The sequence below is a fragment of the Micropterus dolomieu genome, linkage group LG01 (genome assembly GCF_021292245.1).
Source record: "Micropterus dolomieu isolate WLL.071019.BEF.003 ecotype Adirondacks linkage group LG01, ASM2129224v1, whole genome shotgun sequence".
Lineage (NCBI taxonomy): Eukaryota > Metazoa > Chordata > Actinopteri > Centrarchiformes > Centrarchidae > Micropterus > Micropterus dolomieu.
This window is the reverse complement of record NC_060150.1, coordinates 2,242,673-2,254,346: the sequence shown is the minus strand read 5'-3', so window position 1 is coordinate 2,254,346 and position 11,674 is coordinate 2,242,673. Positions and strand designations below refer to the sequence as shown.

At 43.1% G+C, this 11,674-nt stretch overlaps 1 protein-coding gene across 1 annotated transcript in view; it reads right to left on the bottom strand.

Moving 5' to 3' along the window:
• Window positions 1-6,573: 6,573 nt before the first annotated feature.
• LOC123971228 (NLR family CARD domain-containing protein 3-like) overlaps window positions 6,574-11,674 on the bottom strand; it is a 61,419-nt gene continuing 56,318 nt past the window's right edge. The window contains exons 14-16 of the mRNA XM_046049944.1: window positions 10,126-10,299; window positions 7,433-7,479; window positions 6,574-7,305 (exon numbers count right to left, since the gene is read on the bottom strand). Of these exons, the coding sequence (XP_045905900.1) occupies window positions 6,779-7,305; window positions 7,433-7,479; window positions 10,126-10,299 (748 nt within the window). The 3' untranslated portion in view covers window positions 6,574-6,778. The remainder of the gene's footprint in view (window positions 7,306-7,432; window positions 7,480-10,125; window positions 10,300-11,674) is intronic.

The window sequence follows — 11,674 nt, the reverse complement described above, 5'->3', positions numbered from 1 at the left end:
TGCAGGTTTTCTGGCTCTGGAGCTGTGGAGTCTGGATCTGTGGTTGCGGGTCACCTGCTGCCCCCGTGTTCCTGCTCGACACCCTCTGCTGCAACAACTATTGTTACTAGTCCTATTGTTATTATTGTTATTATAATCATTAACATTACGACTGTTACCATTAACACTACTATAAATATCTGTACCATTTTTCATTTAGTCTATAGCAACATCACCTTTACTGTCTGTACCTCTGTGTGTATATTGTGTAGGCTGCCTCCCTCCCCTCTCTCTCCTTCCATCCCTCTCTCTTTCTCTCTCTTCCTCTCCTGCCCTCTCTCTCTCTCTCTCTCTCTCTCTCTCCTTTACCCCAACCGGTCAAGGCAGATGGCCGCCCACCCTGAGCCATGGTTCTGCTCGAGGTTTCTGCCTCTTAAAAGGAAGTTTTTCCTTGCCTCTGTCGCCTATGTGACATGTAAATGGAGAGGCGAGGAGCAACACTGACCAGGTGATCTAGGTATGTGAATGCAAGGCGGGAACCCTGAAACTGAAAGTGTTCAGTCAGTTCAGACTCCATTTTGAGTTTCTGAGGACTCAGGTCATGACGGTCGGGCCAGTTCTCACTCATTAGCGTGTAAACTTCAAAATCTGCTTGTCTGATTGACAGGCAACTTGTTTTTGGGGCTGCTTGAACAACTGTTAAGTTACTTGACGTCGGTGGGGAAGTGTGCAGGGACAGTGACCGACGGACTGTATAGATCCGGAATGGTGTTCCTTGCAGACGAGAAGAGTGGCTTGGTGGTTTTTGGGCTGACTCTCTGATGAGTTGCGGCGTTGGGCGATCAGTGATGGTTCTCATTCAAAATATCTGGATGTGTTATTTGTTGAAGCAGTTTAAGAAAATGGTGTAGTAGCCTAGCCTGTGGCTACGGGAAGGGGTGGTGTAGATGAGGGAAGTGGGTGGACGTTAGTTAGTAAAGGAAGTCAGAAGAGAGAAGCATCGAATGAAAGGCCAGATTTATCTGAAGCAGTTGGAGAAAAAAGTGATGAAAATGAATTCTGAAGAGTTTGTGATGCTGCTTTGTGTCAAGGATCAGAAGCAGTGAGGTGGTGATTTAGAGCATTAAAACCACTGAGAGTTACTACTGCTTTGGATAGTCAGATTGGTAGGGGAGCTCAAATGGGTTGCTGAGAGTTTGTTGCAAAGATAAAAAAAACAAGTCAAGATTGTTGTCCCCAGAGAGAGGCAAGCAATCAAAGGTGTGGCATCTATGGCGTGTGCCGGCTTGTCAGATAAGGAAATCTTAGACAATGTTAAGGGCGTCAGAGTGACTGACGTTATGAGCTTCAAGCTTGTTGGCTTGAAGCTCATAACGTCTTGTCTCCCCAGATGTGATCATTTTTGAGTAGGGAAACATTTCTGGCTTTCATTGTTAATGTGTTGGTAGGAGCAAAAACATCAGTAAAGAGATCAGAAAATGAAAATGTGTCGTTGAAGCAGATCACAGCTTGTTTTCAATTGAAGCACTGCGTTAAAATATAAATGCAGGAGTAAAATTCTCAAAATAAAGATATCATAGACACAGAATATATGTACAAAATATGACAATTCTGCAATATCTGTTAATTAAGATGTTTTACTTACTACTTTTTGTAGTAGTCTGAGGAACACATTTCTTCCAGAGAGAGGGAACGAGACTACGCGTCTATAACGCTTTGGGAACGCCCCCAGCGTGAATGCTTCTGAAGCATCTATGTCAACTAGTCCAATGGAAGGAATGAACGTCACGGGCGGGTGACGTCATGACCAGGAAGAGATAAAAGCGCATCCAGTAAAAACCGAAATTTGGCGAAGCAAGCCGATCACAGGGATGCAGGAAGTATGGCAGGGCGATGCAGTAGTCTCGTTCCCTCTCAGGGAACTACGGTTACAGTCATAACCTGAGACATTCCCTTTCAAGGGAACGAGACTATGCGTCAATAACTCTTTGGGAACGAGAATACCCAAAACGCCATAATTGTGAGTGTGAGCCTGTTGTCAAAAACCCCACTAAGCACTGAGCACCATAGGTCCAGGCTATAAAACCTGACAATGTGAGTGGTGAGGATCAGCCTGCCACATCACAAACGTCTTGAAGAGAAACCCCAGATAATAAGGCTTTAGAGGCCGCCATATTCCTAGTGGAATGAGCTCTGACCACCAAAGGGCATGGCTGGTCAGAAGACTCATAAGCAAGAGAAATAGCCTCGACTATCCACTTAGTAACAGTCTGCTTAGAAGCAGGAAGACCTTTTTTGGGTGAACCAAAGCAGACAAATAACTTATCAGACTTCCTCCATGGAGAAGTCCGATGAATCTCCCATGAACCTTTTGGACACCTTTTGTGTCCAGTGCTCGCAGTGTCCGAAGAGGTAAACAGAGGAGGACAGAATGCCTCGGAATCATGGTTGGCACCTTAGGGACATGTCCTTGTTTAGGTTATAAGAATGCGTACAGACGTAGCCTCGGCCACGTCTGAACCATAGCATCCAACCCCAGGGGTGCTGGATGAGTGAGGGAGAGCCAAAGTGGACAGTGCATCTTGTGCTGAGATGCAAACAGATCCACTTCTGCCTGGCCATAAAAATTCACATATTTGCTCCACCGCCTCGGGGTGGAGTCTCCAGTCCCCTGGCCTCAGCTCCCGCCTCGACAGGATGTCTGCTCCTATATTCCGATGTGTTGTCTGTTTGGACAAGCACATGATGGCGTCTGGCGCCTGTGGCGTCAGGACCTTTTCTTCTGAGCCGAAGCTTTATTAGCCTGAAGAACGGTCCTCAAATCCAGCTTTGACTTAGAGGGCTTCCCTCTATTGCACACGATATGAGGAGCCTGACGGCTGGGACTACTCACGCCAGCAGTCCCAGGGGGCTGGACACAGCGAGGGAGAAATTTTTTAAATGCCTCAGAATGTTTATTAGCCTCTAGGAATCTGTCGACGACCGCGTTTACTGCATCGACAAAGATACCAGAAGGATCAACTGGAGCATCAAGAAGAAATCTATCTTTTTCTCTAATTTCAGCGAGGTTCAGCCATAAATGCCTCTCAGTGGCTACAAGGGCTGCCATAAACCGCCCAATTGCTCTAGCAGTCTCCTTTGTAGCCCTAAGAGACAGATCTGTGGCCCGACGGAGTTCGCGAACTTCATCAGGCCCAACCCCCTCACTCCAGTCCAAATCCCCCAGCTTGGTAAGCCTGGAGCACTGCCATCGTGCGAAGACATGCTCCAGTTTGACCTGCTGCTGTATATGCTTTGCCCACTAAGTTGGATGTTGCTTTTAGAGGCTTAGTGGGCAAAGCCGAGACCTTCAGAGACGATGCTGGACCGGGCGATAGATAACTTGCGAGTGTCTGCTCGGCCCGGTGCATCGACTCATAACCATATTCCTTTAACCCTTTTATACCTGAATATAATCGAACCTGAGGGCTAAATAATCATGATGAATATTGTTTTTTCCATGATCTAGACAGCTCACTGTGAAGATCGGGGAAAAAGGGAAGGCCTCGTGGTGGAGGTGAAACATCAGATGTTAAGAAGCCCCTTTTCTCGGCTGGCCAATCAATATGTAATTTATCTACAGCACGAGTGATCACCTCCACCAGCTCCTCTTATGCTGGGGAAATAGCTGGCGAATCTATTTCCCCCGTGTGTGTGCTTTCACTTGCCATGCTCAGCACATCAACCTCCTTGGAGGAAGAGCACTGAAGCATAGGCGAGCTCTCTCCCCGGGCAGAAGAAGCTGCAGAGTTGGCTTCCGACACCGGGGGGAGAGCACTGGATCTTCCAGGTAAGGAAGGAGAAAAGGCCCTTGGACCCGTCTCTAATCCCTCTGAAAGATCCTTTTGCGATCCCCAGGAATGCATTCTCCGTGTTGCCTCTGCATGGGCGGGTCCTGCACCCTGAGGATCGCGAGCCTAGGCCACTCTCATCGAATTTAGCCCCCTCAAAGGCTGAAACCGCATGCTCCACTCCCAAACAAGTGACACAAAGCTTGTGTGTATCCCCACCCGTTAAATAACGCGGTCAGGGAGAAGCACACTGCTTGTACATTTGTTTTGCCATAATAAATACTCTTCCAATAGTAACAGACAACAATAAACAGACAGGACAGTAGTACACAGATCGCTTGCTGAGGCAACAGAAGCTAATGCCGGTTTGCACTGGATGCGCTTTTATCTCTTCCTGGTCATGACGTCACCCGCCCGTGACGTTCATTCCTTCCATTGGACTAGTTGACATAGATGCTTCAGACGCATTCACGCTGGGGGCGTTCCCAAAGAGTTATAGACGCATAGCGAGTTCCCTTGAAAGGGAACGGACTGTTAAAGGGACTCTTTCAGAGAAACAATCATAATTACTGCCATCCAGTGATGACTGTCAGTAACTGCAGCACTGACAATAAAACTGATGTTCACACTGACATTATTCCACATTCACTGCATTATTTTAGCACTAATGTTCCTCAGGCTGATCATGAGTCTCTATATGTGAATACAGAGATTATTAAACTGCTAGAAACACTGATGTTCTTTATAAACTGACTAATATGGACTCCCAAGTGTTTACTGCCCTCCAGTGGTCACTCTACATTATGCTGAGATGAAGCCAATAGGACTCACACTTACTAGTTTCACGTTCAGCTCACTTTATTTGGACCCAGAAGTAGATTTGGTTTGCAGGAGACATCTTGCCACACATTTTACAAACACAGACAAACATGAAAAGTCATCACTGCTCCAATAACCAAAAGTTTAAAAGAGAAACATAAAAAAATTCTGAAATACATAAGCACTTGAATTACATAGAGCTTCTATACCATCAGTGCAATGTTACTACGACTTGTTTGTCTGAGTGATGCTGCTGGAACAAAACTATTTTTTAAAGACATTTATCATGTAGTAGCCTATATACACATTTATACATATGAGGGGTCTGACTGTATAAATAAATTGAAAAAAGAAGGAAATGTTTGTTATGTTTTAGGGGTTTCAAATAAAATAAATAACTCTGGAAATCCCAATCCAAATCCAGATTACAAGTGCTCTAAATGGGACCATATCACAATGTAGGCTGTTAGCTACATCAAGTACAACAGGTAGGATAGCCAGCGTGGGGCCACTTTTATGTGAGACAGAAAACAGCACAAAAAACTAATACAAACATTTATTTCCATTTTCCCTTTCTTTAACCAGTCGAACCCCTCATCTGACCCCCAACAAATAATGTAATCTATACATTAGTCATAGATATGTTATGGATATTTTGAATGCGTGTTTTAAATTATAAAAAGGCAAACAAAATAAAGAATGCTCAGTTGTTTTCATTTGTGAAGAGACCAGTTTTTTAAAGTCTTGCTTTTAGGAGGTGGATCTCAGAATGAGGAACCGACTGGACATGTAATAAGGGATGCAGTTGTTGTTTGTTTGGTTCACCTCTGATGATTATGTGACTATGTGTAATTAATGTACAGTGATAAGCGACAGTTACAATTAAATATATATTTTTGTTTTAATATTGACAGCTGTTTGTGGCCATTAAATAATCCCTCAAAGTCCTTTTTTTACTGTACCGAAAGGCTTAAGAATACATGGGACAAACATACAGCAAGCAAATAAAACAATACAATTTAAAAGGAAACCACATAAAAGTATATACGACAAAAACATGAATACAGCAATAAACCAAAGGATTAATATTAAGATAAAATAAACACAATTAAAGCTGCAAGCAGCATTGGGCGGGCTCTCGCACTTGTAGCGCGTCCGGTTGTGAGCCGGCCGCGTTACACATTCTGGAGATCTGCCGGTGCGGCTGTGAATTTGCTACGCGGTTCCGACGCCGCATGAAGGTGTTATATGTCACTTCCTGTGTCCCATATGTGGAGCTACATAGCACTTGCCACTATGAATATAAATCGGTATTGCTGTGTAGATGTCTGCGGGGTGGGAGAGTTATCAAGCACGTAAAGTTTGTTTCAGATGTGAGCATGTACACTGAAGTTACAAAAAGTTCCTGTGTTGTGGCGAACAGTTGATCTTTGATGCCACGGACACGCCCATTGACGAAAACTCAAAGATAGCACAACTTTTCATCTTCAATGCCTTTAGAAGGCACAGCAGAAATTTGACATCGATCCGACTAAATCCCTCAGAGGAGTTCCTTAAAGTACGAAGTGTGTAAATCATCCAAAAATGGCCGTAAAATTCAAAATGGCCGACTTTCTGTTGACTTTAGGGTATGGGTTCTTGAGGCTTTTTTGTGCGTCTTGATATGATACGATTTCCCTAGAAAATTTCATGCATGTAGGTTGAACGTGAACGAGGGGCTAATCTTTTTCAATTTTCTAGGTGGCGCTAGCGAGTCATTTTGCCACGCCCATGCGCGAAACCCATAAAATACAAAATTTTTCACCAGTTCTGACATGTGTCCAAAGTTTGGTGAGTTTTCGAGTATGCTCAGGTCCCCAAAATGGAGCTTACTTTGCAGAAAAATAAAAATCTTTACAAATTCAATAGGGACCTCGCACGGTCGTGCTCGGGCCCTAATTAGCATCAGCATTTCCACCATTTAATGACTGGAGTTTGCATCTTTGAAGGACTGGAAGTGTAAGAAGTTTACAAAGGAAATCTGTTGAATCACTTTAAATCACTTTGTCCAAAGTTCATTGATAAATTTATTACAAGAACTTGAAAGATTTCTGTAACTGTGATCCTGTACAGACTCAACTGATCTTTTCTCTAACAGGAGATTCTCCCTCTTACAGAGACACTGAGGAATCATGCCTGTCCCAGAGCCCAAAGCCAGGATAAAGAGGTTCAGTGAATGTGGTGTTGAAGGTGTGGAGGTGGATCAGTGTGTCAGAGGAGACTCTGTAAAAGGACAGAGTTCCAGTAGGACAGTCCACATACACTGCTACTCTGTAAGAGACGGAGGAGGAGGAGATGGTTGTTGTTGTGTTATTGTGACAGACAGAGTAACCATCATCATCAGAGCAGCTCAGACTCCAGGACTGATCACTCCCTCCAAACTCACAGTCTTCTCGGTTTCCTTTCCTTCTGATTCCTCTGTAACTCACTGATATTTCAATACTTCCTCTCCACTCAACCTCCCAGTAACAGCGACCAGTCAGACCATTTGTACAAAGCAGCTGAGGACACTGGTCAAATCTGTCTGGATGATCAGGATATGACTCATCCTCATCCACACACATCGCCTTCCTATTGTTGTCAGAGAGTTTGATCTCTCTGTTTACTGTGTTTAAATCAAGTGTGAGTTCACAGGAATCTGATGGAGAGAACAAGACACGATACAGCTGCAGTTATTAATCGATTGATTCAGACATTGTCACAATCTGAAGATTGCTGAATCTGTGCTGCTTTGTTATCATGAATCAAATGAAAAACACACTTACACTTCTTCAGACCTGGTCTCAACCATCGGACTCCACCAGGATCCAACCTGAAAGAAGGGGGGGGGGGGGGGGGGGGGTCAGATCCATAAGCAGATTACTGAACAAAATTTTAACAATAACTTTAGTAAAACAGATGCAAAATAGAACAAGTGGAAAGTGTTGCACTCAGAAGGAGGAGGCCAAAGCAGCAAAAATGGCACAATGGCATCCTGGCTCTGGCTAAATGTACATCTGTCCACTGCAGATGCTCTAACCACAACCCAGAGGAGGAACTAATACAGATTAGAGCCAGACCAATTTATTGTTTTGCAGATATTATTGGGCAACATAAGCTACTTGCAGATATATCTGCATCGGCATTTATAACAGCTGATATATAACTATTAAAAAAGACAGAGAGTCGGATCCTTCCCTCAGTTCATGAGTGTTGCATAGCTTGCCCACCAGAGGGCGCTCTGCAGTCCCTCTGTTAACAACACTGCAGCACCACAGCGCTCAGAGACCATACCAGACTTGCAAACCCTCCCGTTTAGGAAATGTCAAGTTTTACACTCTGATGAACTACTCCTAGCAGGTTGGCCATATGAACTGACGATGCCATGTTGTAAAATGTGAGAGTTTGCAGTTAATGGCGTGGTGTGGCAGCAAAGTTCTGTGCATTGCCGTGACACAGGAAGTTGTTAACTTGACTGTAACAGATCTGTACAAAATTATACACGTTTGAGAAGAGCCCCACCCTGAAGTTTTCTACCCATAGGCCATCACTCTGATGAACAGTTTTTTTTAGACTTGTATGTGTACAGTGAGCACAATGTAAGACCGTCAGATTAAGTCAAATTTCTCATTTCTGTACACATACCTGGCAATTAAAACTGATTTACTGATTTAAATGTTATTTATGTAAACTAACGGTTTAGAGTGAAACTACTCATTTAAACTTTATTACTACTGCATCCAATTAAGGTTCTGTGTTGATACACCTTAACATGTTTAGGATCACCTTGTAGAAAAACCTTTCTAGTAAAGTCCACTAATTTAGGATAAAGAGGTGAGAGTAACCCACAGGATGTTGGTGTGTAAAAGAAGAGGACAACATCTGTAACACACAAAGCAGTCCGTGTTCCAGACTTCTGCCAGAAAACCACGGGTCAGTGATTGTTTCCCTTGAAAACCGCATCAGAAAACCTCTTTCTGATGGAAACAGCATCATTTCATGTGTTGGTATGTGGTATGATGATGATGGTATTAGTGATTGGTAATAGTTACTGTCAGGATCACTTCTGTTTACACTGTACTGTACATGTCATGTTTTTTGGCATTAAAAGAAATAATGACAGTTTAGGGAAAATACTCTTCTACTATTTATATCTGCTGTGACACACATGATATGTACACGTGAGTCCAGGAACATCAATAAAAACAGGTAGCACTTTAGTGTTGGTGCCACGACTGCCCTGGTCACTGCCCCTTCACCCCAAAAGTAGAGCTGGTTTCGATATCCTTTATCCAATCTTCCTCTCTTCCTTCCTTGATCTCTTTCTCTCTTTCCTTATAAATCTTGGCTCCCTGCTGCTTTTCCTCCTTGAGTGAATCTGAACTGAATCTGAACAGCAAAGACTTTCTGTAACTTCTCCAGCATGGCTTCTCGGTTGGTCCATCATTGATATCACTGACATCATTAAGCTTGGCTTTACATTCTTTACATTAAGTTGCTTCTGTCATTGATCACTCTCTCGCTCTCCACCCTGTCATTATTAATAATCAGTCTAGACTGAACAAACCAAAGTATCTGGACGGTGCTGTGGCAGTGTCATTGCCCTTTGAACAGCCAGTCTGGGGTTCAAATTCTAGTCAGGACAAGCCTCCAGTAAGGATCCCCAATGTTGTTTTCACATACAACGTGAAGCGAACATTTTGCGATTACATACAAAAGCTGATGCAATAGTGCGGAAAATCGTTTCATCCATGTAACTGTGCAAGAAAACATTTTTCAACTCAAGCACGAAATTTGTATAATACTGTGTCATGAAATCCTACCAGCGTTTAAATTTTCCAGATGTTATTCGTGTACCAAGGTCAACGAAAGGGCCAGGCAGAGTGAAGACAGAGCCTCTGCTTGTTGACTGACAGATACTGAGGGATAGGAAGCTCTGGAGGAGAGTGTGAGTTTCCAGCCAGGCAGTGTGCTAAGGTCCTGCTTCATATTTATACAGACACCGGACAAAACGGGAGATTGCTTGGATGAAAGTAAGCAGATTGAACTACCTAGTAAGTGCGGAAATGAGTCTGTCTTGTACTTTACTATGAAACAAGAAAGCATAGTATAGCCCTGATCGATCCAAATTCAATTTGTGTTGTATGGGAACACGGCATAATTCTACACAATCAAGCCAAAATCTCTGAAGTTCCCAAGAATTGGAAATAGGAGTGTGACGAGACACTTGACCCATGAGACAAGATTCGAGATTGGGTTCAGGAGATCGAGACGAAATATTTTTAAGAAATCTTTGATGCTGAATATATGAAAATTTATTTACATTTCCTGCATTCTGATTAATTTTTCGGATCCAGTTTTTGATGAAAATGATTCAATCGCGAGAAAAAAGGATATTTCTCACAATGACAGTTCCTTTAACATGCAGAAACCTACAAGGCTTCCTACAAGTGCAACTGTTCATATAACCCCTTCATACTTTAGAGTATTTAGTCTCCAGTGAGGACTTTCCAGTCCAGTAGACAGTAGCTTCACTCCTGAGTCTCTTGGATGATTGTAGCTCAGGTCCAGCTCTCTCAGATGGGAGGGGTTGGAGCTCAGAGCTGAGGCCAGAGAAGCACAACCTTCCTCTGTGATCAGACAGCCTGACAGACTGAAAACACACAAAACAACACACATGGCAGATCACCTGATGTGTCAAGTGCAAGAGGACTAAAATAACTAAATAATACTAACTAACTAAAATAAATAATACAGTAAACAAATCACAGAGTTAACAGTAACCGTGCCATTGCGATCTAAATGTTTAGAGTTCCATTCAACTTATGTACCCACACAGGAAACAAAGATTTTTTGGCCCAGATTAAGACAGAAGAGTTTGCAGGTAAATTAGAGATGTTCATTTGAACAAACTGTGAACTTACAGAGCAGGTGAAGCAGTCCAAGACAAAGCAAAAATGATGGAGGAGGAGTTACTTAGTGAAAATCCTATAGTGACGGTGTCTGCCCCCCGACCATCGAAATTATTTAAAAAGGTAAACAGAAGAGGAGCTGTGCATAAAAACCTCATAAAAATTAAAACCACAAGAGCAATAGTGCAAACGAATAGGAGAGTTAAATGTGGACTCTTAAACATCAGATCTCTCTCTTCTAAAGGTGTACTAGTAAATGAAATAATATCAGATTATGATTTTGATTTATTTGGTCTTACCGAAACCTGGCTGGGTGATGGAGAATATGTTAGCCTAAATGAATCCACCCCTCCCAGTCATATTAATACTCACATTCCTCGAGGCACAGGCCGAGGAGGTGGAGTTGCAGCTATCTTCGACTCTAGCCTACTAATCAGCTCTAAACCTAAACTAAATTAAAGCTGCAAGCAGCGTTGGGCGGGCTCTCGCACTTGTAGCGCGTCCGGGTGTGAGCCAGCCGAGTTGCACATTCTGGAGCTCTGCCGGTGCGGCTGTGAATTTGCTTTGCGGTTCCGATGCCGCATGAAGGTGCGATATGTCGCTTCCTGTGTCCCCTATGTGGAGCTACATAGCACTTCCCGCTATGAATATAAATCGGTATTGGCGTGTAGATGACTTCGGGGTGGGACAGTTATCAAGCACGTAAAGTTTTGTTCAGATGTGAGCAAGTACACTGAAGTTACAAATACTTCCTGTGTCATGGTGAAGAGTTGATCTTGATCATTATAGTGTACCGAGCACCTGGTCCGTACTCTGAATTATCTGAATTTGCAGAGTTTTTGTCAACTTTAGTCCTTAAAATGGACAAAGTTATTATTGTAGGGGATTTTAATATTCATGTGGATGTTGAGAATGACAGCTTTAGTACTGCGTTTATCTCTTTGTTAGATTCCATTGGCTTCTCTCAGAGTGTTCATGAACCGACTCACTGTTTTAGCCACACCCTCGACCTTGTTTTGGTATATGGTATTGAAATTGAACATTTAGTGGTGTTCCCACAGAATCCCTCTTTGTCCGACCACTGTTTGATAACTTTTGAGTTTGTATTGCTGAACT